Source organism: Fusarium solani (genome assembly GCF_023522795.1).
Source record: "Fusarium solani strain SB1 chromosome Unknown bctg00000006, whole genome shotgun sequence".
Lineage (NCBI taxonomy): Eukaryota > Fungi > Ascomycota > Sordariomycetes > Hypocreales > Nectriaceae > Fusarium > Fusarium solani.
Genome location: NW_027072151.1, coordinates 2,815,956 through 2,842,868, shown reverse-complemented (window position 1 = coordinate 2,842,868; position 26,913 = coordinate 2,815,956). Strand labels below are relative to the sequence as shown.

The following is a 26,913-nucleotide window of genomic DNA, read 5'->3' as shown; positions in this document are numbered from 1 at the left end:
ATATCGATGATGCAGCAAGCCCTGTGAATGGCTGAGACGGTCCGGAAGTTGAATTTCTCGTGGGGATGATCTGTATCGGAGCTTCACCGAGGAGGGGATCGTCATAGGCGGCGTAGTCTAGAGTCAGGAGTATCAAGACAAAGGATGAACCGAAACTGGACCGAAAATGCCTGTGGGAATGCTCCGTGTCTCCGTCTATATCAACCATGATTGGGGAGCTACAACCGAACATAGCCAAGGTCCGACAGAGCATGTCTACGAGACAGGGCTGGCAAAGCAGCTGCGGGACATGACTTAAGATTTAGACATCTGCCACTAAAAATGCCAGCGAGATAATAACTCAGGGAGAGCACAGAGCACAGGACACCAGCCTAGGAACGGGTGGCAGCCCTCCCAGCTTGTGAGAGGCTGACGGCCATGTGCGAGCTGAAAACCATGCCTTGTCTTGGGGGTATGGGTTGAGGAAGCCAACTAGCGAGAGGAGGAGGAGAAAGACTAACGGGGTCTCCCTAAGGGTTTGGGGGTGGCTTTGAGCTAACGAGTGAGGAGAGAAAAGGAGGGGAGATGAGAAAAAGGCGGAGAGGGAGTTGGTGTGCAGGGGAGGGAATCTTTGGTTGACCGCAGTTTGCGCCCAGAGGAGAAAAGAAAGAGGGGGAAGTTCGAGACGCAATCCAATCTCTCAACAACCCAGGGCCCAAACTAACCGACTTGGGGGAAATTTCCCGGAGGCAAACGAGGTCCTCCGCAAAATCTAGATTTCACTTTTCTTTGATCACCCGCCTTGTCGAGTTGTCTCAGGCCATAGGCGCACCGGCTCCTTCGGATCAGGGCCAAGACCAAGCTGCTGGGAACGACTCCAATTCCAGTAATACACTGGCAGGGTTGGATATCATCAAGGTTGAACAATCGTTCGATTCAAGACATCGCTTCGGCACCGAGAGAGAAGGAAAAAGAAACGAGAGCGGCGAACGACAGCATCCACACACACACGGACATTCGTGTTCGTTCGCCCATCCATCCATATGCAAAGGACACATGCCAGAAACGTGGACATGGACTTGCGCGCACGCGAGGAATGATGCATCCTTGTAAGAAGTTGATGGTGTGTAGGCTTATCTCGACAACAACACAACAATTTTTGACCAAGCGCCCTGAGCTAAGCAGGCAGATCGTAGGCGCATCGCGGGCCATGCCTTGGCCACGTTGCTTATGTGCAAAGAGCAACTTGCAATGCATCCACGCGCATTGGGGCACACAACTCCAAAAGGTGGCGGCGCCATCCCTCTGTCCGAGGCTGCCTAGCTGCATGCAAAAGAGAAGGAATAAAGAAGGATGGAAGCCCACAAGCGTCTAATCATGGAGGGTTGAGTGAGAGTCGAGTGCCCGAAACATGACGGGATATTGCCAAGACGGCATGCGGATGAGACGTTGAGTCTGTGCGTGTGGCATGGGCGGAATTTACCATGAACGGACAGACGACGGAACCTGAGCTTTGAGGCCGATATCTACAATGTAGGGTAGCAGTGCATCTCGAGTCAACAAGAGGTTTTGCAGGTCGGCAGTAATGGAGGGGGGCTGTGAAACGTGGTTATGCGGGCACATCTTTTTCAGGGCATCTGGGGTTCTCATAGGTTGGGTTGAAGATGATCTGAGCATACAGTAGCGCACTATCAGCCCTGATGATGCCATATTGTGAGGATCACTTCTCAGAGGCAAAAAATCGTCAAGAGTCAGAAACACCCCGACGGTCGGCCACTCAAGAGTCAGGCAGGACAGTTTACGCACTCGTTATCCAAACCATCGAGGTAATGCCAAGACACAAACGACCCAAAAGAGGCGCCTCGACCGGGCTCAGTCCAGGCTCGCGGCCGCGCGCGTGAACCGGGATTACATGTGCGCGCCCTCGTACCCACAAAAGGGCTGCATAAAGAGGAGACCCGGGAATGGGATGCCGGTAGGCTGGGGTAAAATAAGAGTGCGGAGTAGTGGAGAGGGGCCACAGAGAGATACCGAAGGGGTGAGATTCCAGATGTAGATGCAGATTGCACATGGCCAGATGCTGCGCGCCAGATGGGCAGAGATTTCGGGGCCCGGTACTTGACTCATCGTCAGACCATTGTACCCACCGACACGGCCCGCATGATATGGAGGCGTGACCTGGTGTCCCTGTGTCGACATGGTAGTGGTGGTTTCCCCCCATCTAGAGCTGGGGGCGAGACAAGACACGGTTGGCACGGGCGCAAGAGAAACCAGGGCAGTCTGGAGCATGTGCGCGACGAGATCTTGGGACAGAGAGTGAAGATGCATGGCATCCAATGTCTCGTATCTCGACGGTCGTATCTTTTATCACTACTTGACTCGATAAACATGCCCCCTATCTCTCCTCTTCACCTCTTGGTGAGATACAAAGAGCGGTGGAGAGACAGAGAGCCAGTGGGGACATTTAACCTTATCTTCCACCTTATTGAACCACCTTAATACGACGGCAAATGAGGAGAAGACGCAATGTGATGACACAAGATTGGGTCTCTTTGGAGTTTTTGTCTCCGCTTTTCACTCAACAAAAAAAGCAAAGACCGGCCCGCTCAGACACAAGGTACCTTGTCGGGCGCTGCGTCAACGGGCGGGGGCCCTTGTACCCTCCATCTTTTTCGCTCTCTGTTGCCCTGTTTTGTCTTCCCCCCTTTTCAGAGTTTTTTGGCCTTGGATTTTGGGGGAGAATTCTTTGTACGTAAAGCTTGTTCTTACTTTCCCCCGCTTGCAGCTTTGGGGGGAAAAGATGGAGGGCGAGTAAAAGAGCCAGCGCTGAGGAGAAAGGAGGTCCTTTGGAGAAAAATGATACTCTGACCTGGTCATTACCGAGGAAGAAGCTGCGGACGTGCGGAGCTCTACAGGGTGGCTTGCCTCTGTTCAGTGTATGTGAAGCCATCGTCATATGCAAAATAGCAGAAGCATCAAAAAGTACAGCAAAAGCAGGTTCCAGGCCAAGCCGGCACATCCAGACCCAGGCTTCCCCGGAATCTTTTTTTGCCCCCTTTCCCCGGAATCTCTCAATAAATCTCTCTTGACCCCGGATTTTCCTTTCACGGACCCGGGATTCTACGGGGTCTGGGGCAAGTGGGAGCATGATTGCATTCTATCTCAGCCTGCTGACCTTGGTTTTTGAGTGGCAGACAGTGTAAGGGCCCCAGTGGTGGTCCGGTCCACTGACGCAGCAGGCCTCCACGCGCTGAACCACTGGGAGCCTAGGCATCGTGCGGGGCTTCTGGGGGCGCTGGGCTCAGCCCCGAACTGGGGTCCTCCTTGAGCGGCACAGACTGCACGACCAGGCCAGGACTTTGCATTTAATCCTTCATCATTGATTGGATTGGACTTGGGATGCTTGCATCTTCAGGTTTCAGTGGGTTTCCCCCGCAAAATTGGTCCCCGGCCAATCTCATCTCGCACGCCAAGCCTGGGGTAGGAGATTGGGCTTACCAAGATCCCCCAAAGCACCAACCAACCTCTGCCACTCTCTCTCATCTTCCTCTCCTCCATTTCTCCTCGTTTCCTCTCACCCTCTCCGACATCCTCTAGTCTCTGTCTTTATGCTTATTCACTCACACCTCCCTCCAACTTTCACATTCCCCTCATGCTCCCTCCTTCACAAGACACTAAGGCCCTTCGTCGCGTGTTTCCCATGTGGTGGCGCCCACTTCCCTCGGCGATCGCGCCGCCCGCTGCGAGCGAACAGACTTTTCCCTTGGAACAATCTGTTTGACGCCAAGCGAGGGGTACCTGGCGCCCTAGGTCGAAAAGAGAGAGCTTCCATCCGACCGATGTGAGCTACGGCTGTCAAGATAGCCGAAGCCGTTGAGGCATGCCCCCGACCATGGTGTAGCTTTGCGGTTGAGGCTCTTTTTCGCGTTCCCGCTGTGTTGTAGTGAGGCTACTACGTAGAAGCGCAGTAAAAAGCTTGGCCAGAGCGCGGCAGAGCAAGGAGCGCGGCGATTTTCCAAGATCTCGAATCTAGACTTGTGTCTGGGCATCTGCTGGGCATCTGCTGGGCATCTGCTGGGCATCTACTGGGCACATTCTGGGCATTGCTTGACAACTTGAACTCCCACCTTGGCAGAAGCTGTCAAGGGAGATCAACATGCCACCTACACGGGCCTCGTACCATTCTTCCAGACGCCTGGGCCCAGCGTCACAAGCAGCCGTATCTACGGATTGCTGCCCTCCTTCCCGCCCGCCGAGCGCTGCACGACACAAGGATACCAAGAGTTCTACACGTGGGAATACGCTCAATTGTGCCTATATGCAGCATCTTTTACGTCGTAGAGGATGCGCTGCCATGTGTCCCCATGCAACTGTGAGCATGTAAATCCGCCCCTTCGCGGCAAGCAGCCACGAGACCCGTCGGGACGGACGGGGGGACCAAACGCCTCATCTGGCCATGTACAGACACACAGTCTCGGTCAAAGGTGACGTCTAGGAGGTGACGTCTCTGGGGAAAGGGCAAAAAAGCTTGGTCGCGGAGGGGTGGCACGGCTACAGGGGCGGAAAATACTGCGAGATGGGAGATGGGCGGCTAGATGGGCAGGGCTCGTACCAGATGATGGGTGCGCTGGCATCGACATGAGGCCATCACCTCAGCTTCAGCTGGCGGCCATGATACGAGTCGCTCACCGTGAGGGCGCGCCCACGAGGGACTGTGACTATCTCATCGGTGACGACAATGGCCCTATCGCTCAACCACCCTTGAGGAACTCTTGCCTAATAATGGGACCGTGTTTCGACATGCATACTAATGACTGCAGAAGGGGGATTGTGAAGCTGACACTGATACTGATGCAAAAGGGAAAGCCACACCGCAGCGCATGTGTGGCAAAAAGAGTAGACATATCGCTTGGCCGATATGCTTGGTCTGTGATGCACGGGGATTTTCCCTGTTGCGGTCGAGAGCAAAGTGAAGGACCGGAAACGTGCCGCTCTCCATGTCCATGGTCCTTTCTCAAATGTCGAACCATACGTGGGAGTCAGTACCGACTTGGCGAACAAGGGGCGAACTCGTCAAGCTTTTCTTGCCTTGTCGCAATCTTTCCGCAAGTGATTGACATGGCCAGACATGTTTTGAACCCGCATAGCATGCAACCACTCATGGACTCGAGAAAGAAAAAATTCTTTTCATTTGTCTCGCATAGTGATATCCTTGGCATCCCACGAATGAAACCCTCAAAACAAGCGCAGAATCAACAGCTTCAACTACGCAACCACACCCTGCAACCAGACGCAGACCGAAAGTTGCGGCGAGGCTTTAGGCACGGGCCCGACCCCATCTCGCACAGAATCTGGCTCTGGCTCTTCTTACCAAGATGTGTGCATGTGTGTGTGTTGGAGGACAAGGGTGGGCGACAAGGGCCTGGTCCTCAGCAGGCGTTGCTTGGCAGTGCCTCCTCTCGTCGCGTTCCCCCGTCCACGGCACACACATTGCAGTTTGGGGACCGGCCATTGGTCTCCGGCCAGAGGCGGGGAAGCGAGAGAGAGAGAGGCCCTCAGTCTGTGGGTTCAACTAAGGCATGGGGTAAGATATGGAGACATGGGGAAGCGGTAAGGGTGTGTGGACCTTGGGGGTGGGACATGGCAACACCCTTGTTGACTCTTGAGTGTCTGCTCCAACTCCTCCTCTCTCTTACCCACACACACCACACCTACACACACGCTATTCGCCTCAACCCATGCTAGCTGCCGTTCGTGCGTCGAGTCGAGGCGTCCAAAGGGGGGCCGGGGAGGCGCTTGCGAAAGTGGGCAATGTCAACCGTGTAGACTAGAGAGCTGGGGTTTTAGTTGTTGGCCCCGGCGTAGACCGGGCCCCAAGATGATCTGGGGAAGGAGAGACAGTCAGGTCTCGAGTAATCCATATCGTCAAAGTCTTTCATCTTCCATCATCCATCATCCATAAAAGGTGGACTCTTCCCCAGGTTTTTTCTCCAGATCTCCAGACCAGAGCATCCGCTTCATCCTCTTCTCTCAACTTCCTCGAGGACAATTCCCATTCATCAATCCTTCTTCTCCATTGTCTGTCACTCACTCCAAGTGAGCATCTTCACAATGCTTCACCACGACAAGAACACTGCGGCTACTGCCCAGGACAACTCGTCCACTGAAAAGGTCGACTATGAGAAGGCCGTCTCTCTCCACGAGAACACCTCCGATGAGGTCTTTGACGTCAAGTCCACCAAGCGTCTTCTCCGCAAGATGGACACCCACCTTCTCCCCTTCCTCGCCCTCCTCTACCTTCTTTCCTTCCTCGATCGTGCCAACATTGGCAACGCCAAGCTGGCCGGTCTCGAGGAGTCCCTGGGCTTGACTGGCAAGTGGGACTACAATGTGAGTACAGCATCAACTTTCCCATCCTCTCGGGTCCTTTACCCATGTCATCGCGGAGAATTAACAATGTGTTTCCCCACAGATCGCCGTGTCCGTCTTCTTCCCCTTCTATGTCGCGGCTGAGATCCCATCCAACCTGGCCATGAAGCGATTCCGCCCCTCCATCTGGATCCCCTTCATCATGGTCATCTGGTCTGCCATGACCTGTGTCATGGGTGTTGTCCACAACTTTGGCGGTCTCCTGGCTACCCGCATGGCCCTCGGTCTCGCTGAGGGTGGCCTCTTCCCCGGTATCACCTACTACATCACCATGTGGTACAAGCGCCACGAGTGCGGTCTCCGCATGGCCATCTTCTTCTCCGCTGCCACTGCTGCTGGTGCCTTTGGTGGTCTCCTGGCCCGTGGCATCATGGAGATGGACGGTGTTGGTGGTCTTGACGGCTGGGCCTGGATCTTCATCCTCGAGGGTCTCGTCACTTTCTGCTTCGCTATCATGGCCTTCTTCGTCATGTACGACTACCCCGACACTGCCAAGTTCCTCGACGACACTGAGCGCAAGGAGGTTGTCCGCCGCCTCGAAGAGGACCGATCCGTTCTCTCTGATGAGTTCAAGTGGCAGTTCTTCCGTGATGCCCTCAAGGACTGGAAGATCTGGGTCCACATGGTCATCACCATCGGCATCTACACCCCTCTCTACTCCATCTCCATCTTCCTGCCCACCATTGTCAAGGGTCTCGGCTACACCAACGAGATGGCTCAGCTCATGACTGTCCCTCCCTATGTCGTCGCCTGCCTGTTCACCATCGCCGGTGGTTACGCCGCTGATAAGCACGGTCAGCGTGGTATCTACATGATCTTCTTCTGCTGCGTCGCGTAAGTCTTACCCTTCTCCAATTCTCTCCAAATCGCCAAGGGCCCAGACCCGGAAGCCGACTCCGGCTTGGCGCGACCATCTTAAGCCTCAATTAGCTAACATTCCTGTCTACAGCATCGTCGGCTTTGTCATTCTTGCTGCTGTCGAGTCCAACGGTGCCAAGTACTTCGGTGCCTTCATGATCACTTGCGGTATCTACCCCAACGTTCCTCAGGGTGTCGCCTGGAACGGCAACAACATCGGTGGCTCCCTCAAGCGAGGTGTCGGTATTGCCATGCACGTCGGCTTCGTAAGTTGATCCTCATCTGCACTACAGAAGCCACAGTCTCACTAACACGAATCAACAGGGTAACCTCGGTGGTGCCGTCTCTGGCTTTGTCTACCGCAAGGACGATGCTCCTCACTACAAGTCCGGCCACGCTACCCTCATTGGCACTACCACCATGAGCTGCATCCTCTCCATCTGCATGACCATCTACCTCCGCCGCGAGAACGCCCGCCGCGACAACACCCACAAGGCTCCCCATGAGTACACCCGCGCCGAGAAGGAGTTGGAGCAGGACTCTGGCGACAACGCCACCTTCTTCCGATACACCGTCTAAGCGACAAAGCTGGCGGCGCGACATCTTGCAGAACATCTTACAGGATATCGCATGCAATTGTACATATGACTCACTGCCTTGGGTAATGCGGAAAAGCATCAAGAGGCGGTTGGGATTGGGCCATAGAGGATTGGTTCCTGAGATGACGAGACGGACGGAAATGCATGCGAATTGGGATACAGGGCTTACAAATTTTGAGGCTTTTGATAATTGAAATTGAACCTCGGTCATGATTTAGAGGCATTCAACAAGTTTCTTCTTCTCTGCTCTTGTGATTGTCTAGTGTTGCTCATCTTGACTCCGATCTGCCAAACTCTCTCTCAGACTTACAACACAGACGTTGCACCGGGCCGCAGCCCTGGCTTGTCGCGCAGGCTTCCAATACATTACTACTGCAGCGGTTCAACTCCCGAAAAACCGACGGGCTAGCGCATAAGAGGCGCAGCTGAGACGCAGATTGCTTATCATGGGTAAGCCCGACAGTGAGCACGGCATACCACATAAACAGAGCACGCTCCGGGGAACCTTTGGTCACTCCTGACAAGGGTTCTCAATATCGTCTCCTCTGCCGTGCTAGCCGCATACTGGGGAATTTCACCGAAAAATACGAAGACGGCATGCTTGACTTTACTGTGCCTCCGGAGCGCGGGTTTGGGGTACGTAGCGCTTAATGATCGACAACACTAGCTGAGCTTGGCTTGAGCTTATCTTGTGCTTGTGAGTTTCTTGTTTTTCCCTTCCGCGTGACCAAAAGGGTGCTAGGCTCGGATATCTTGCTCTCCTCGTCTCAAACACTGACTCCGTCATTTGCTAGAGGGAGAGATACAGCCTAAATTGCCTGGTATACAGCAGATTCGGGCGCCCGCCAATCTCATATGTGGTTTCGCCACAGAGTCGCATCGCACACTGCTTCTGCGTTTCACCATGTTACCAGAATATCGGATATTCGTGCCGATTTCGCTCAACTCGAGGCGTTATATTGTGCTTTGAACCCAGGATAAACCATCCTTGACCAGGCAGGGGTAAGAGTCAATCTCACAATGTTCCAGAAAACTCTGTGAGCTTGGTTCCAGAGACTAGTGCCTCAACACCAAAGTCTACCATCTTGGCAGATGCAATCCATTATACCAGCACCAATGAGCGAGCAATTCGTCAGTCTTGGCAGAGATTAGAGGAGAGCCTCTCTCCTCTCCGGACAATAACTTCCAGGCCATCTTTCCCCTCCTCAATCTGCGTGCCTACTTCCAAAAGCAGAAAATCAGCCCGTGACGGTAGGCACCGACACTTGCATGGCCTGATGGGCTCTGTGGGATGCACCAAGAAAACGTGGCCGAGATGTGCCTTTACCCCCCTTTGCATTAGCCGACCCTGGATGCCGATTGCAAGGGGTGTTTGGTAGACCGGCCCAGCTGATTCCGCCGGCGAAGCTAAACCGTGTGGGTTAGGTGGTTCGCGGGCACTTTGTCGAGCATGTAAGAGTTGGAGTCGTGGCCCATCAGTGGCTATACTCCAGCAACAGTCACATCTCTCACATATCTCTCGCATAAATTTCCTGTGAATGATGCTATTTCACCACGTGTCAAGTAACAAGAACCACAATTAAAATGTAAAGCGAAAATCCTTCTGTTGCTCATTACGTACAAGGTATCATCTCCAACTTGGACCCGGCCCTGTCTACTCCAACTCCCCGCAATGTTTAAAACCCTCCGGGTTCTCCAACTTGAAAGGAAATTACCCAGCTAGCGTAGACGGCGTGTTGCCCCCCTGTCTGACGTGGGGGGAAAGGTTGATCATCAAGTAATTGTAAATGATGGATGAATCAGGCAGGAAACCTCTTTTTGTGTCTTGAGCACATGTCGTCGGACCGGTCTCGGGCCGTGACCGGTTCTTCGGCGCGGCCCCGCTGTTTTCTACCGGAGGTTGCACCGAACTCTACCGGCTCAGAACCTCGGCGCCCAGTCTGTCGCGGCCGGCTCGACCAGGTCCACCGAGAGCTGCCACTCCGGTGGACACGGGACCAGGAGCGAAGCTTCGCTGTTCTCCGAGTCAAAGCTGCTCATTCCCTGCAGGCTCTGGCATAGAGGTAGAGAGATCAAGCTCCTCATTGTCCATCGTGGAGGTGCTCCCGTGCATCTCGGTCGTGATACTGGCCGTCGAAGCTCTGAGGCTCTTTTCCTCTTGCTCAGTCGTTTCCTCAGTCCTGTCCTCTTTTCTCCCGCCCACGCCAGCAACGCCCGTATCGCCTGACCCAACATATCCTCGCTCTCCTGTATAAGCGCCGTCCTTGCATCCACCACCGGTCCAATCGCCGCTTCCATCAGCTCCGGGAAGCCTTCGCCCGTCCGTGAGGAGCATGTGACAAAGCGACCTCCCAGACGCTTAGCCAACCGCTCCCCATCATGAACATGCTCCTGATTCGGCAAGTCCGCCTTTGTGCCAACAACCAGACACGGCAGACTAGACCCAGGCGCCACCCCAACGCCCTCGAGCTCGCAGCGGGCGCAAAACTCGCATAGCTCCCGGAAGCTGCTGGGGTCTGTAAGGTCGTAGACTAGTATGAGGGCGTCGCAGTCGCGCATGCCGCGGGTAAGCCAGTAGAAGAGCTCCTGCTTGGAGAGGGCGAAACCGCCGCCGTGGGATGTGAGGGAGGTGGGTGTCTCGAACCAGACGTTACAGGTGAGGCCGCGGAGGTTGGTTTGCTTGCAGGCGCTGTCGCGTTCTGTGAAGGGGTCGTCGTTGGGGATGAACTCGTCGAGACATATCTGGGAAACTGTTAGAGCCGACTTCATGCTGAAAGTTGTTACTCACCCTATCCAGAAGACTATGCCGTCCGCTTCCCTCCGCGCCGAGTATTTGAACCTGAATACTCCAAGGCCATGGCTTCACATTGCCGTCTTGAAGGTAACGACTATTTCGGATCCTGAGTCTGCTTGCTTGCCAATCTTGAACGTCCATCTTGACATACCTATCTGACGAACCAAATAGATGGGTGACATGCTTCTTCTTAATTGATGGAGACGCCCTTGTCGAGTATCATCATCCGAGACATATCGAGCCAAAGGGTTGTGATGGATCCCTTGATGTTCCAAACGAATCGGCACATCTCCCTTGGGACACCAACCCTCGCGATATCGACCAAGGGGGAATCACCATTAAATTCCCCCCTCACCTATTCGGCCGAATAAAACAGAGACAATTGAGTGCAGGGTCAACCTGGCATTAGCATTGAGCAGTCCACTATTTAACAGTAATATGTACATGGGCTCAAACGGCCTAAATAAGTGTCCAGAATAATGTCATCTTTCGATGAACGTCCCTTGATCAATCCTTGACCGGGCGGGAACTGCCCTTTTCTTGATTCCCTCGTCTCATCATCTAAGCGACGACTCCAGTACCGGCCTTGGCCTTGACGAGCTCGCAAATGCAGCTGGCAGGGTCGGTGCTATCACTACAGTCAGCGTCATGTCTCAACTTCACGGGGATACTCTTGACTCACGTGTAGCTGTAGGGAGGAGTAAACTCCTTCTCCTGAGTGATCTGGGTGTCGCTGTTGGTGAAGATGTTGTTCTTGTTGGAGGCGAAACCCTCCTCCTTGCTGTCGAGGTTGGTGACGATGGCGCGCTGGACGTTGTTGAACGAGTTCTGCTCGACGAGCACCTGGGCACCCATGCGGGAGTTGACACCGGAGGTGGGGACGTCCTCGTAGCAGCTGCTGTAGATGTGGGCAGTACCGAAGCGCACAGAGGGAGCGCGCGAGTTGATGTTGGACCAGTAGTTGTGGTGGTAGGTGACGTGGAGCTTGCCAGTGTCATCAGCGCCGGCGTTGTCGCTGTGGCCGATCAGGCTGGCCTTCCAGTGGTCGGAGAACTTGGTCCAGCTGATGGTGATGAAGTCGGAGCCACGCTTGGCGTCGCAGAGACCGTCGTAGTGGTCCTTGTCGCCGGTGATGCCCTCGGCCGAGAGGTCGCAGTGGTCGACCCAGACGTAGGTGGAGCTCTCAATGTCGATCAGATCCTTGCCCTCGGGAGGGTTGCTCATCTTGAGGTTGCGGAGGATGACGTTGGACACGTCCTTCATGCGGAAACCGCCACCGACGAGACCTGGTGAGATGTGTTAGCGATGTATGACATGTTGGACTTGGGGTCTGCTTACCGGAGCCAGAGCCAACACCAAGGATGGTGGTGTCGCCCTCAAGGCGAATGATGTCGCAGCCAGACAGCTGGCCATCGATCTTGATGACACCGCCGTTGGCAACAGCCGAGGTGAGGTCTGCGCAAGAAGTGACAGTGACACCCTCTCCGCTGCCACCACCAGTAGTTCCATCACCGTAGCCAACGAGCTCATCAACAGCAGCAGCACCACAGCCACCGCCCTCAGTAGCCTCACCACCGGCAGGCGAGGAAGGCTGCGAAGCAGCAGCAGAAGTAGCAGGAGAGTTTCCAGCAGCGGAAGAGGCGGGAACCTCAACAGGCTCTTCCTCAACAGGAGCGCTAGAAGCAACAGCCGAGGGAGCAACAACAGTAGCAAGCGTTGTAGCAGCAGGGACCTGAGTCTGGGCAGGCTCCTCAGCAGCCTCGGAGGCGGGAGCAGGAGCAGAGTCGCCGCCGGCGGCAAACTGGCACTCGCACTCCTTGGCCAGGTTCTTCTTGCTGCAGGCAGAAGCCCACGAGGGGAGCTCGGCGGTCTCGCTCACGGAAGAGCAGAACGACGAGCCGTTGGCGGCGACGGCCTTGGCGCACTCGTTGGTCTTGGGGTTGGCGCAGGCCAGGACGGCCGGGAGGAGAGAAAGAAGGGCGTAAGACTTCATTGTTGTTTAACTGGAGACGGCACGGCCGTTTAGACGAGCAAAAGAAAGAATGAATGAAAAAAGAGTAACGAAAGGAAGGGATTACTGAACGAAAGTGAATTACTGAAACTTCAAAAGATGTCACTCCCAGCGAGGAACCGACGTTGTTTTAAAGCCCATCCCACGACTCCCGCGTCGTCATCCGATAACCTTCGATTTAATTAACCAGGGCCACCAAGACGTGTCAACCTCGAAAGTTCCGTTTGGCGGACGACAGAATCTCCGCCTGGGCACTCGGCTCCGAGTCTTTGTAGAGGCCCGTCGTCAAGGCTGAGGATCCATTCTGACGTTTCAAACCCATGCCCGTGGAAACATGCCACGAGACTTCAGACAGCTTGGCGCTTGGACGGGCGGTAAGCGAGTTCGCCAGTGTTTCATGACCAAACAGGCGAGTTTTTTGAGGTGGAAACTTTCTTGTTAAGCTTAATGGATAGGAGTTTGGCGAAGCCAATAAGTCAGGTTGAAGGAGTCACCGTCGTCCGAGGCGCGCGGTCGTGTCCGGCTTCGTGGCGTTCAACCCATCAGTCATAACAGTCTTGTCAAAACGTTTAGAATTGTAGTCTCATGAGTCTAGCAGATTTAGACCATTGAAACAAAATCTTGGGGTTTCTTAAACTATAGCGTCGTCGATCTCGGTCCATCGGGGTATCGGAGTGTCGGGATTCTCACTCAGGCCCGGCCCGCCAGGGGGGCAATTTAACTGTTTGGCTCACCCTGCAACGGTTTTCCACTTTCGGTACAAGTATCAGATGGCATTTCCCCCTTAAACCCGTCTTTAATTGTTTGGAAAAGGCGAGTTATATCGGGCGAGGTTAAAATGGACTCGCGCTGGGTGCGAGTGTCGTGGTATGCATAAGTCGCCCGCCCCTGGCCCGTAGTTACAATTCAGGAGTAAGTTCCAGGAACTCGCTTCAATGGATTCGAACGCTTAATACCCTTCTAAAAGGCAATCGCCCTGCCTAAATCGCAGTGCGATTGAATGTCCTGTGTGATTGAGGCTTGACGTCCAAGAGTCTACCCCAAAGATGTGAAGCGATGGCAAACTGCGAAACACCATAGTGTGTAGAAGCAGGAGACGTGATTGGAATCAATAAACTTATTGCAATACCCGAGCGTTTCGAAAAGTTTCTGGTCCTTCAACAAAGCCCGGCTGCGTTCTGCAACGCCCAACCTACTGGCTCATCTGCAATCGCCCACCTCTGCTTCGCTAACCAGGGACTTTGGTAGCCCAAGCATGAGAAGAAAAAACACGAATTGCCAGCTGAATCGGTTGTTCAGCTCTTTGATCTATCCTATCATATCACAGAGCCCAGCTGCATGGCGTCGCAGCCTGCTTGCGACTTTTGGCCATACATGGCAACTTAACCGCCAGCCTGATCGCGTATGGGTGAGACAAACCTCATGAATTTATCCTGTTTCTCCCCTCCTCTTTTTCTTTTCTATCCTTCTCTTCTTCTCTAACTCATTCTGCAAGTATCCTGTCGCTTAATTCTTGGTCTTTGTATGATTCGAAATGTCAGATACCTGTAAATACAACTGCTCCGCGCATCCGACGGAGATCAATGCGTATGGCGACATTTCAGGCATCGGGGTACGATAAAATCTCCCATTTTGACGCTCTGGTATTCAATTAACTTTCTTCTCTTAGGTCACCACAGCTTTCTTCGCTACGGCGTGGATAGTTGTCCTGCTGCTCATCAGCTACTACTTAGTAGCCTACGACCCCGAACTCGACCCCTTCCGGAAACCGGGCAAGAAAACACTTTGCCAGTATCCAAATGCCATCGATTACGTCTTTTTGTATGCCGTTCGCAAGTTGCCCGGCCTCCGGAGTCTGCAGAAGATAGACTGGCCTCAGTACAGTCAATTAGAGTCCGCACTGAATAAGGTAGCAACTCCAAATCTCCTTTGTGTACATCCATGCTCACAAGGTATAGTGTGTCATGATGTTTGCAGATATCCAGATCTCCACTGGCTTGGCAGTTATGATCAGTGGATACATCGCTCTAAGCTGCGGGCTGCAGAGTTACCACTGGCAGTTAACCGTCTACCTTGTATGGTTGGGTTCTTTGACGCACCTGGCTGCGCTATCATTCCTTCGAAACCACCTAGCCAACAGCCCTCGCCAGCTCATATGGCGTGTTACTGCTATGTTCATGATTATGGTGCTTTTGGAGGTGGCCGTTGGTCTAGCCGGCCACTTCAACTGGAGTGAGGGCCCCAGTAAGGCTTCAGACTTTGCTGTCTGTTACTTTCGTGAGAGGATGGATATATCGTCAGTGGCATTTGAAACCATGCTTAAGACGCTCATTCTTCTTATATATGGGTTCTTCATTCGCATCGCAAAAATGTCAAAGCGTTTCGAGGGGTGGCTTCGGGGGGTTGCGGCTCAACTGAGCACCTCGGCGATGAGAATCCAGCACAGGGATGGCGAAGGTTCCCCTCCGCGGGACCCTCAAGGCTCTTTAAATGAAAGGCCAACGCTAATGTCCCAAACAATCCACCCCTTGCTCATCGCAGGCTATAGTTTGTTGAACATCCATATTAATCTACTCACATCCTTCCTTGCAGAGGTATGTCCCCTCCCCAACCATTACAACCCGCCTAACCATGTTATACAGGTCTACTGGCTGACCCTTTCAGCCATATGGGCTACAAGGCGGTTTTTTAAAACAAGGCAATTGGGACCCAAAGAGGAAGACGAGTGGACGTTTGGCCAGATTCTGCCTTTGCTGCTGGTGGTGGCTCCCCTGGCAGCAATTCTCGAGCATTTCTTACCCTGTCAAACATTGAATAGCACCCGAGGTCAGAGCCCGGATCAAATAGCCTTATTAACTCGGAACCAGTCAGAAGCGGACGTACGCCAAGACGAAGCCCAGGACCAGCCCGAGACGGACGAAGCCCAAGTCGAGGCCCAGGACGACGTACGGGTTGGCCTGGATCATCAACATATCCACTCGATCGCGTACCGTGGAGCCTTCCTCCTGGCTGTGGTAGCGTATATTGAAGTCGGAATCTTCTTCGTTGCCGATCTGTCACCCGGCATCAAGGGGCCACTGATACGACTTGGGGTTGCGTTTTTCGTCTTGAATCCACTGCTCCAACTGTTATGGATACACTGCAGTCTCTGGATCTCTCAGATAAGCTGGAGCAGCGTCGTCAGAAATACGATCCGCGGGGCGGCATTCGGCGCGTCCATGTCCATTTCAGTCAATGAGTTTCTCCGGGTCTCGATGAAAAGTAAAAGCGACAACCGTGAGCCAGTATACAGCTCTGTCACCTCTTATCTCGCACTTGGAGGTGGCGTTATGCTCTCAGTGACCACCCTGGGGCACAATCGCAATTTAGAAGGGGAAAGGGGGCTGCTCTTTGTCTTGGTTTGCATTATTTATCCTATTGCTCTAGTTGGCATCTGTGCTCTTATGACTACTGTGCCAGGTATCATGGTATCTGGTAATGGAATATTGGAGCTATTATGCAATATTGGCTTTTGCCTTTGTTTAGGGTTATTCTATTATGGTTACGAGTGGCTCTTGGAGAGTAGGGGCGTAACCCCGAAATACGCATTCTACCTCAGGTGCGGGCTCCTGTTCTGGTTCCCGGGCAGTCTGGTGGTGTTACAATTGCTGGCGCCTATTGCACCTAGAACCACGGTTCTTACAGCTTCTATCATATCATCGGCTGCCATTTGGAGTCTTTGGGGGACAATTGTTTCATTTTTCAGAAGTAGGCGGACTGTGACACAAGACGAGAGTGCATCATCAATTAGCTGAGATGGACACGAACACGACATTCAATGTCGGTTAGGTAGATAGGGAGGCAGACCACTTGACTAGGCAGATTGTAACTTATATCTAATCTATTAATATGAGCCTTGATCATATATCCATAGCAACATTGAATTACCAAGCAAGTGCATTTTCCTCAGTGGATTCGACGCCTTTCGGCTTGTCAACCCCATCTTCGGCCCCGCGTGCCTCCGCCTCCAGATCCACTCCCCATCCGTGCATAAGAATCCGGCTGCAACTCTATTCACACATCTACAGTTCCTCAATCGTGACCTTCGAATTGAGTCAAGATGGGCAGCATCTCCGTACGCAAATGGATCCGCTGGGTCCCTGAGGAGGCCAGCGAGCCAACCTCCACTCTCGTCCTCACCTCTCCCGGGCGGCACTTTGTTGACCTGCGTATCTACCTACCGGAAGGCCACCAAGAATCCTGGGCCGGTCAACATGGTAAGCACCTCTCTCTCCATCTGATATCACACAATTAACAAGCCCTAGACCCTCTGCCCTTCTCCCGCCTGGAATGGGGAATCGCCGGCATCTCAATCTCGACCAAGCGCCCCGACTCAACCGGCAAGCTGACATCCTACTCAGCCTTCCACCAGTGGATCTCATCCCGCACCTTGACTCCAGAGCTCTTCCCCGACGCGGGATTCATGTATCCCCAGCCCAACGACCTCACCCTCGAAAAGGGCTCAATGCTCAACCCCGACACGGGCGTCGAGGGCGAGTACGAGGAGCTCTGGCACGACGTCGACCCCACCGCCGTCCCCAGTGAGGGCGGTGTGAGGGTTCTGGTACTTCAGCTGCACGACGACGAGCACCGCACGAGGGGCTCGGTCGTGAGGCTAGGGAGGCATATGCAGGGTTTTGTGAGGGTTGGGGATGACGTTGCGCTGGAGAGGTGGGAGTGGGATGAGGGGTGGAAGAGGACAGTGAAGATTGGAGAGATTGGGCTGCCTTGTGAGAAGATCTTGAATGGGGAGAACCTGAGCGAGGGCGATGTTGTCGATGTAGGAGGAAAGCCGTGGATGGTTGTTGAAGAGAGCGGGAGACGCGATACCCCCTCGAAGCTGTAACTTGATGGATGAGATATGCTGTTATGCCGGGCTCACGAATCGACTTCACGCTTCATGTGAAGAGGCCGTTGAAAGGGCTGATGACATGGGTGGGCAAAGTGATCCTGATGGCCAGCCCCATGGGCTTTAAGCACCGCCCTCCATGAAGATAACGAATCAACTTCACAGCTACATACTCGAGACTTGAGATCGGTTCGTGGGCAGTCGGTGGGCCTTGAGATAGAGGCTATCAAGGGAGCAAAGTGATAAAGACTTGGCAGTAACTGCGTGGACAACGGGCTGAATGAGTTTCAACGCGCTCTCATACCAGATAAACTTCAGTCACATTCACAATCACACAAACACATGTCATGAAAAAAAGTGTCTTCTCAGTCCGGCCCGGACCGGATGTCATGTGTTCCACTCCCACAGGAGCAAAAAGCCCACCAAGAGCTTGATCATCATCTCTCACACTCAACCATTCATTCATGTACATTTATGTGCGAACACCACTCGCACACCTTCATCCCTCCCTTCCTCCCCTGATTCCTTTCATCATCTTTTGATGTTTCATCTACGAAAAACAAGTATTTCGCTTGTGGTCTAATCATCTACCCGCCTTGTAGCAGCAACTCAAACAGTACCAAAGCTTTATCTTCCCTCTCTCTCGTTCTTTTTCGCCTTCCTCCCCCTCGGTCATAAAAACACACAACTCTAACACACAAAACGTGCTCTTGGGGGCTTTCCATATGTACCCTCCATGGATGCTTCTTCTTGCTCAAAAATAACAGTTGCAGGTGCTGCGTTTATAGCAGACTCTTGCAGAGTAAAAACGCCCGCCGATGGTTGATAGAAACTCAGGCCCAATATAGTAAAAAGTAAACACTCCAATCAACTCTTCTGAGAAAGACCTCGTGCTTCGGAAATAAAACGTGGCGTATGCGAACAGAGTATAACCGCATAAAAGTAAAAAGTTCTGGAAGAAACGTGCAGCTCAGACAGCCCAGCTGCCCCGTCGTTCTCGGACTCCCCACCCCACAGGATCCATGCTGTCGAGGTTGGGGTGCTGTCTGGCCCACTCCTTGATATAAGATCGAAGAGCCCGCCATCGAGGGCATCTCTTCTCTCGGGGCGTGCCGTCGTCGGCCTCGACCAGGTGGCCCTTGGCAAGCTGTTGGTCGTCGTCCCTCTCAAGATCATCAATGCTCATAAGACTGATGCGGGACAGCTCCTCATCAAAGGCCCGTGCCATGGCGGGGTATCCTAGTGACAGATAGTTGTATACTTGAGTGACGAAGCCATCGTCAAACTCCTGGGCAATCTTCTCCTCACGCTCGGCGTGGGCCTTTTCCTGCTGAAGCCGCTCGTCGATGCCATGGAGCATGTGGAGGCCCTTGGGGTTGCCGGCCCGGGTGCGGTGCTCCTTGGTGCCGTTGGTCTGGCCGTTGAATAGACCGTTAGCACCGTTGATAGCGGCGGGCTCGTCCGTAAAGCTTGGAGAGCTGATATGCGAGGCGGTGCCGGGAGTAGCCGGCGGCTTGGGGGTTGTGAGCATGGGTGGGGCATGCAGGTCTGCTGGCACCAAGTAGGCATCATTCGATTCGGATCTGAAGCAGTATCCTCGCCAGAGACCCTTCTCTCCCGAAAGATCCCGGTACTTCTCCTCGGCATGGCGCTCTGCGAATGGGTGGTCTGGCTCCAGCTTGGTCTGCTTGGGCGACGGACACCTCCGAAAGACGAGATCCTTGCCCAGCATGGGTGGAGATACCGCCTGGCGCCTCTTCTGGAACGGGGGAGCTGGCGATCTGTGACCGAAGCCTCCGAATGGGCGACCAAAGCCTCGACCCGAGTTGCGAAAGCCGCCGGTGTCTGGGGGGATCTGAGAAGCTTTGGCGTATGGCACATCAGATCTGCCGGACGGCGCCGAGGGGATGTATGGCATCGGAGATTCACCAATGTGCCGGGATGGCGCAGGTGCCGGGGAGGCGGCCTTATTAGTCTGCTCGGCCGTCAGATAAGAATCTGTCTGGAGCAGTGGCATGTACGTCTCCCCAATGGGGCTTGGAGCGCCGGGCGATGACCTCTTCCTGCCGGCGGGGGGCGCGTGCTGGCTGTTTGACGTGGTCCACATCGGATCCGGAGGGGCGGTCAGGTCCATCTTGTCGAGGTCGGCCGTGTCTGTCCGCATCACCGTGTCCTCACCTTGCTTGCGCGCCGTGCGGTCCTCGTGGGGCTCCTCGGCGAGCGTCGCCATCTCGCCCGGCTTGTGCTCGGGCTCGTCCAGCACCATGGGGTCGTCATGCTTCTGCTCTTGGAGAACCTGCTCGGCGTGCTCTTGCATGTGCTTATGCCACCAGGACAGGTTCGCATCGGACGACTGTCGCCGCACATTGTGGTGAGCTCCAATGGGTTGGCCATGGTGGCCATGGTGGACGGGCGATGTGCTTTCTGGGGAGTTGTCGCTACCAGAACTCTCACGGAAGTAGAAGTGGTCAACGTTGCCTTCACGTTGGTGGCTGTTGGGAAAGGCAGCGAGGGCAGCCTCCTGCATCTGGCGCTCAGCCTCCTTGGCGGCAAGCTCTAGCAAATACGACATGACATTCTCATCCTCCGACTCGCGGCGCCGGGCGCCGTTGACGACGGGAGACTCCTCATCGTCACGGCCGTCACCTCGCCGCCTCCCACGGTGCTTTGTAGCGGTGTAGATGTTCCTGGTGTAAGGGGTGATGTCGGTCTTGTCGGTGGGTTTCGTGGCAGGACCGGTGTCTCCGACCCGGCGACTCCTGCGCGAGGTCTCGATCAACTGAGGAGCGAAGCGTCGCTTCGGGCGCAACTCCTGGGGAACGGGTGAGGGCGAACGAGGTGAAGCCTCGGGGGTGGGCTCTGGGTTGGGGCCCATGGTGCAGGGCGGTGTCTTGGGCTGGTACTGATCGTTGTGGTTGTTCTTTTGGCTGCTCAAAACCTGCTTCTGCTTTCCCGTCTTGCTCCGGAACGTCTCAAAGGTGGTCTCAATGGGCTCGGGAGCAAACCGTCGCCTTGGTTTATCTGGCGCTGCCATGATGGAAGGAGGAAACGAAACGAGCGAAGGGGTCGGCGAGGGCGGGATGACTCGTGACTGGCTTCTCGAGGTTGGCCTGTGTGTGCGCTTCTGCGCGAACCTTGCCTTGGCTTGTGCTGTGCGTGCGGTGCGTGCTGTTTGTGGGAGGGGTAGACAAAAATAGAGAGACGATGAGCGCAAGGAGCGGCACGCAGGGGGAAATAACAACAGATAAGATGCAACTGGGCAATGAAGAGTGTAAAAGTATGTGTGTCTAGTAGATGTAGAACCGACGATGCGATGAATGGTTCAGAATTGGCAAGTGACGACAATGACACAAGAAACGTTGGAAAAACGACCAGAGCGGAGTGCGCGAACTTGGATTTTGGGCTTATTTAGTAGACGAGATATGGGATGGGGATAACAAGGCGGGCGGGGCGGACGCAACGCAACGCAACGCAACCAAGAGAGAGACAGGCGTGGACGGGATGGACGGACTGGGATGGACTGGACTGGGGCAATAGGTACCAGAATAGTTCGTTTGCGGTAGTCCAGGTACTTGATGAGCAAAACATCCATCGCCCGGCGCCGGCGGTCACAAGTTCACATTTCAATCAAATCCACGGACAACGATTCGCACAGGACGACACCCCCACCGACAATCCGGACTCCCTCCAGCGCTGTGTGTGCTGTGCTCTGCGGTGCCCGCGGTGCTATGCCAGGCCACAGTAGCGTCAGGCTCTTCATACGAACTGAATTGGAGGCGGCCCAAAAAAGGTACCGCCACAGTCATCGCCTGCCTCCAAGCCATCCCAAGCCCGTTTTCTCAACTGTCCTTGTCCAGCTGCCCAGTTCTCTGATGTCGGATACGGCCGAGTCGCGGCCATATCGCCCAGAGACAAGAGAGGCCAGCCAACTAGCCGGACACCTGTTCCCGACAGAGCAAAGCCCCTGGAACGCAAGGGTCCTTGTCATACATATCCTGGGAGGGGAGCTTAGCAGCCCAGCTCGGGGATCTAGGGGACCGGGTGGCGACCATGATGATGCCCATGGCCCCATTGCCAGGGGACGGTTCAAGAATTTGGGGACACGGCATCGTCACTCATCTACGTATGGCATTGGATCGTCATCTGGCGGAAACTTGACGATGTGCGGGTTGCCGTGCTGCCCATGGGGTTTGGTGTTTTTTCCTGCACCACAGACCGCAGAACGCCCACGCCGAAACCGGTGACCTATCCATTCTGTCCAGGTCGTCACCGTCAGAGACATGAGGAATTGGTGGGGGTGTCTCTGGGCCCTGCCACCATGATGGTGGGGTTTCATTAACATGGGGAGATTGAGCCGAGGGGTATAGGGACAGTGCGATCAAGTATATCCAGACATCGCACTGTCCTGAGATCATTCCATCTTGGCGAATATGGGCGGATGACTCAGGCCTCACAGTCGCAGAGCCTCATACTCGCACATGCCAGCTACCTCTTCACCAGAAAGCCACCTCGAATGAACAATTCCGTAAATCTCTGAGACTGAGCAACGTCAGCGACACAACCAAGCACGAGTCCTCGGCAGCCCATGTCCAACAATTCCAGTCGTCAGAGACGTTTAATGAAGCTTTCACGAGGTACCAGCCGTTCGCCATTGACCCTGTATGATACCGACATTCGAGCTGATGACAGGGCCGATGGTGTTGTTTTTTGCCTAAACACACACACGCGCACACACACCTACTACGCCCGGCGCCGCGGCGAAACCAAGAGCCATCCATTACTCGGCCGGCTGCCATGTGATACCCTCTTCCCACCGGTGGGCGATGTCCGCGCTTTGATCTCTCCTGTTTGTGGCCCTGTAGGGGAGGCCTGGGAGGCCCTGAAGACGCCGCAAGGCCTCACTCCAGGAACACAGGACACTATCGGTCTTGGACCTTCCCCTAAGAGCACACACGAGCACACATACTCGAAACGAGCAACAGCGGACTCCTCTGAGCTGCAGCAGGAAGCTCGCCACCCGCTTCCGCGTCCGCCCCCGGCCCCCGAAGCCGTGTCGCCCGGTGCGGCTACGAGCCTGTAAGGACCCGCTGCTAGGGTGTTTCCGCCGTGATGTTCCTGCAGTTGCGCCCTCACCGACACTTTTCTTTAGCCTGCGTAAGAAGTCATGAAACTTTGAAGAACTAAAAAGAAAAAAAGGGGAGACTTTGAGCGGGAGACTGCCCGATGCGCTACCAAGCTACGGGTAGGCCGTGGAAGGGCCTAATGCGGCTGCGGCTCTCCAGAATGTGACCCTGTAGTAGGGCCGGCACATCGTCACCATTGTGGCGAAACGTGAGGCTATCCAAGAATAATCACGGCAGCAGATGCGAGTTTTTGAGGCTGCACGGCATGTGCTGTGCTGCTACCCTCCCACGCGGGTCATGAAATAATAAACCAGACATCAGAATGGTAGAGCACTTATAATACTTGTTGATTGCAGAGACTTTCATGAACGAGGTGTTTGTGGAGTAGATGCCAATAATAGTCAAGTGTCATCAGAAGAGGTAGTGTTCCAAAAGTCTTCTATGCTACCATAGCATTTATTATACTTTTACAGCTATTCTCGGGGCAGCATACTCTGATGCCTTTGTATCCAGTACCGCCCTCTTATTTTTTCCTCCAACCCACGTCCTACCCATGGCTATCTCTGCGGCGTCAGGTTCCATCCAATGCTTCACACCCTCTCGGGAAGCACGTAATCAAGAGCCTCAAGGGTCCCTTTATCTCTTTTTTTTTCTCGCTGCGATCTGCTGTTGCTGATAGAGATGCGCATCCTGTACGACCACCGTTGGATTGTCGTGGGTTACACAAGGCGCATCTGCGTCAATCCCTTGGGAGGATGGAACTTTACATGAGATACAACGAGGAGACGACATGTCTATCAACGACTCTTGCGAGTTGCCTTTTGAGCACACCGACTCACGTAACGACATAACTCGCTCGTTTTACAACATGCTGTCCCCGACAATTTGTATTCCTACAAGCAGTCAACTTCCAAACCATGGACAAATCCTCCAGTCATCAATATCTCCAAGGTCAATCAACCATTATGCATTACCCCCCACGCAATGCATCCCATCTTTACATATCCCATCCACACATCTCCCATGTCGTCACACCCACATCCAGCCAGCCAGCATCTACCGGCGGGCGGCTCCCCGAGAGGAGGGAGAGAGCGACAACGAGAAAACATCTGAGCACAAACCTGTGAGGAGAGCGAGCCAATGGCAGTGACTCTCCCGCAACCACAGTCGAACCGTTGCATTCAGCCACTTTTACCTTCCCCTCTCAAGGAGGTGAGACCTGCTTCTCTCCCAGCAAGCAAACAAAACAAGTCGTTATCGTCGTTCCCAACCACCTGCCGCCTACAACGGGACCTTGTTTCTCGCGGAGTTTCATGTCCACGACATCCATCCCTTGCCTTGCTCTAAACCCCCCACACTCACCGTCTGCCATGTCCCAGTCCCAGATGCATCCTCCCCTTGTCTCATTCACCATCCCATCCAGAGCTGCCGTTTGCCGTCTCCGCTGAGAACACGACCAAAGCCTGCATGCGAAGCGTCTAGCTGCCGAGTAAATCCCCCGGAATGATACCCTACTTTTCTTTCGAGGCCATCAAGCACACGAGACCCCCTCCCCTTGCAGACCCCCCCTCACTACCAATATCTGACTACATCCGCCTTTTTCTCACCCATCACGATATAGCCAAGATCCGCTTAGCTGTCAAACCCCGGTGCACGGCTCTATATCTGAGCCCATCGCCATCCTCGACTCTCCTGACATTTTCTAAGCCCCGTCCCGTCCTCCTTGTCAGCATCTCCCGTCGCTTGTCGAATCGGTGAAGCGCTCCCAAACCCGTGCCCGCCGTCGGCCCTCTCAGGTGATGGCCGCGTCGTCCACCCCTTGACTTCTTCCTATGTACTCTCACCTTCTTTTTCCTGCCTCACGTTATTGAAAGCTTAGTCCGATATCCCTGCGCTTCAAAGAGGATACACGTGGGCCATTCTCCATGCGAGCCTGCTTTCCCAGCACCGGAAGAAATCAACCCCCCTGGCCGGGATATAAGCGCGATGCTCAAGCGAAAACATACATGTCCAGATGGTGGTGCTACTTTTCACACACCGCTCCCTTCGACTGGTAACCTCGCTGAAACCTTATTGTGCCCATTGCTCTGATTTTCTGGGGTTGCAATCTCCCCCTCCTGCCGGCATGTCTTGAATCGAGCTGGCTCTAGAACACTAACCCGTCAGCTTTCTTTGTGCAGCAAAGAACGAGATCTAGCCCAGATGGTCTCGCCGTGACATTCTACCACAGCGACGGCCATAGGCCAACAACCTTTGTGTAACCCAGATGCCATCTTAATGTCTCACATGTCGAATCTCTCTCTCTCTCCCAGCTGAGAACAATCTCAACATCTTCCCCTCCCCCATCCCGCTCGTCCTCAATGATCGCCGTGCACGGCACTCCACAAGCCATGTGTTTCCCGGTGTGGCGCCCGCGGCAGCCGGACTGAACTCTAACCCCCCCTTCAAGCCCATGGACAAGGACAATACCAACGCCCATCGTCTTGGCTGAAGGGCGGGTTCGGTGCCCCTCCTCATCCCGACGGCCGATCGGAGCAGGAAAATTCCCCTCCATCAGACCTTCTGGAATGCATGTCTCTCCTCCCCAGCCAACCGTCTTCTCCCAAGCTGCAGATCGCGGGCGCGGAGAGCCAAGGGTCCGTCTCACGGGGAAAACACACACAACGTCAGTCCGTCCCCTCTCAACGAGTCGAGATCTACACTGTCGAAAAGGCACGAGTCGAGAACTGGCCCCGTGAACCTTCTCAGCGTAGTCGTACTGCAGGGTCCTGACACGGCGTCGGGCTTGTAACTCTATCGCGAGCGTGTTACTGTACTTTTCTACGGCGTCACCATGAGTAGCTCCCCCGCTTGACTCTGAAGCATCGTCGGATGCGGGTGGCCGATGGCGGAAGAACGGCGACATCGTGAGGATCTCGTAGACATCCCTTCCACATGCTTCGCTTGACCCGAGTGCAGTATTTTGGATCTTCATCTCCTCTGGCGTCAAGATTAGCGTCGAGATTGAGAGTCAACGGCTGATGACTGCCGTGACCAAGATTTTGGATCGAGATGACGATATCTGACCGAGCAAACATACGATGTCCCAGATCAAGTGACGGGACTAGAATATATGCCTGCAAAGCTCATTTCTTGGCAAACGTCTTTTGCATGTCAAGAAGAGGCACAGCTCCAAGTCATTTAGCCACAGTTGAGTCTCTCTAGACGTAGTGGCTATGTCAGTACATCAGCATGTGGACTTGAAGAACATACCAAGGCATTGCCATAGACTGGCCATAGATAAACATTCAGTATGACTGAGTAATATCGTCCAGTCAGCGCCGCTATCGGAGCTTTATCTAAAGGCAGCCCGTTACAGAGTGCAACCTTATTCTATGGCTTGCTTCAGAACACGAGGCGTGCTACACAGGACGTCCTCGAGTTTTCGAGTGCGACGATGGCTCAAGGTTACCTCACCTACGCCTCACGCGCCATTTACTCAAGCTTTACATGTAGATAGGAGAGTTTACAAAAAGATATGTGTTGGCTTGTCAATGTTCCAACATCGTGTGTTGCTGCGGTCACCCCGACGAACAATCTGACACTCGTCGTCAACCCCATCGCAGCACGAAAAGACCATCTCCAAATCTCGTAGGTCATGGCCAGTCAACCACGCTTATAATCAACGAGGCCCAAATACGGCGTCGTGTTCCCCAGCGTTTAGGCCTGACCGAAGCCTCTTAAGGGCCCAGGATCCTTATGCTCCAGCCACCCTACACCCTCGGCGGCAACTGAGGGTGACTACAGCAACTTCAACTTCTCCGAATATCGGCAAGACCTTATTACCTTAGCAACGGACATCCAGCTGCAGCAAGACTTCCGGTCAAGTGATCCAAGTGTTGGATAAAGGTCCTAAAAGCAACTGGTAGCTTGGCGAGATGCTCAACCAGCGCGGAGTCGGTTGGGTTACAAAGCCAATTTCGAGTTGCCCCGAAGCAAGATCAACACTACCCATGACGACCAAAGAGAGCTGAGTAACTCTTCTTCTTTGTCTGTACAACTCTCCAACAGAAGCTCAATGCTGATCAATCCAAGTTTCTCCTCAAAAGCAATTGGTAATCACCCCTCTCAAATCATCCCTTTCGGTCGTCATAACTATCCCGCAACCCCCCCTCGGTCATCATAACCATGCAGTGATTCCAACCCGGTCGTCATAATCGTATCTCCCTCGCTGCCCGGTCGTCATTTTAATC

The 26,913-nt window shown here is 54.1% G+C and overlaps 8 protein-coding genes across 8 annotated transcripts; 4 read left to right on the top strand and 4 right to left on the bottom strand.

The window, feature by feature from the left end:
* Positions 1-6,090: 6,090 nt before the first annotated feature.
* Positions 6,091-7,845, top strand: MRS44_010602 (uncharacterized protein; the record flags this gene model as incomplete). Its single annotated transcript, XM_065620180.1, has 4 exons — positions 6,091-6,369; positions 6,452-7,242; positions 7,283-7,532; positions 7,591-7,845. The coding sequence occupies 4 exons, from the start codon at positions 6,091-6,093 to the stop codon at positions 7,843-7,845; spliced, it is 1,575 nt and encodes a 524-aa protein (XP_065476369.1).
* A 1,940-nt stretch (positions 7,846-9,785) lies between these two features.
* On the bottom strand, positions 9,786-10,800 carry MRS44_010601 (uncharacterized protein; the record flags this gene model as incomplete). Its single annotated transcript, XM_046282343.2, has 2 exons — positions 9,786-10,607; positions 10,654-10,800. 2 exons carry the CDS (start codon positions 10,798-10,800, stop codon positions 9,786-9,788), a joined length of 969 nt encoding a protein of 322 aa, XP_046128370.2.
* A 420-nt stretch (positions 10,801-11,220) lies between these two features.
* Positions 11,221-12,652, bottom strand: MRS44_010600 (uncharacterized protein; the record flags this gene model as incomplete). The annotated part of the gene is made up of 3 exons (XM_046284541.2): positions 11,221-11,287; positions 11,342-11,945; positions 11,998-12,652. 3 exons carry the CDS (start codon positions 12,650-12,652, stop codon positions 11,221-11,223), a joined length of 1,326 nt encoding a protein of 441 aa, XP_046128371.2.
* Positions 12,653-14,204: 1,552 nt separating this feature from the next.
* On the top strand, positions 14,205-15,908 carry MRS44_010599 (uncharacterized protein; the record flags this gene model as incomplete). Its single annotated transcript, XM_065620179.1, has 5 exons — positions 14,205-14,282; positions 14,340-14,579; positions 14,629-15,264; positions 15,313-15,684; positions 15,816-15,908. The coding sequence occupies 5 exons, from the start codon at positions 14,205-14,207 to the stop codon at positions 15,906-15,908; spliced, it is 1,419 nt and encodes a 472-aa protein (XP_065476368.1).
* Positions 15,909-16,769: 861 nt separating this feature from the next.
* On the top strand, positions 16,770-17,555 carry MRS44_010598 (uncharacterized protein; the record flags this gene model as incomplete). The annotated part of the gene is made up of 2 exons (XM_046274117.2): positions 16,770-16,926; positions 16,975-17,555. 2 exons carry the CDS (start codon positions 16,770-16,772, stop codon positions 17,553-17,555), a joined length of 738 nt encoding a protein of 245 aa, XP_046128373.1.
* Positions 17,556-18,528: 973 nt separating this feature from the next.
* MRS44_010597 (uncharacterized protein) lies at positions 18,529-20,592 on the bottom strand (the record flags this gene model as incomplete). Its single annotated transcript, XM_046284542.2, has 1 exon — positions 18,529-20,592. The coding sequence occupies one exon, from the start codon at positions 20,590-20,592 to the stop codon at positions 18,529-18,531; it is 2,064 nt and encodes a 687-aa protein (XP_046128374.2).
* Positions 20,593-22,143: 1,551 nt separating this feature from the next.
* On the top strand, positions 22,144-22,638 carry MRS44_010596 (uncharacterized protein; the record flags this gene model as incomplete). The annotated part of the gene is made up of 1 exon (XM_065620178.1): positions 22,144-22,638. One exon carries the CDS (start codon positions 22,144-22,146, stop codon positions 22,636-22,638), a length of 495 nt encoding a protein of 164 aa, XP_065476367.1.
* A 2,264-nt stretch (positions 22,639-24,902) lies between these two features.
* Positions 24,903-25,586, bottom strand: MRS44_010595 (uncharacterized protein; the record flags this gene model as incomplete). The annotated part of the gene is made up of 1 exon (XM_046274119.2): positions 24,903-25,586. One exon carries the CDS (start codon positions 25,584-25,586, stop codon positions 24,903-24,905), a length of 684 nt encoding a protein of 227 aa, XP_046128376.2.
* Between the last annotated feature and the right edge of the window lie 1,327 nt (positions 25,587-26,913).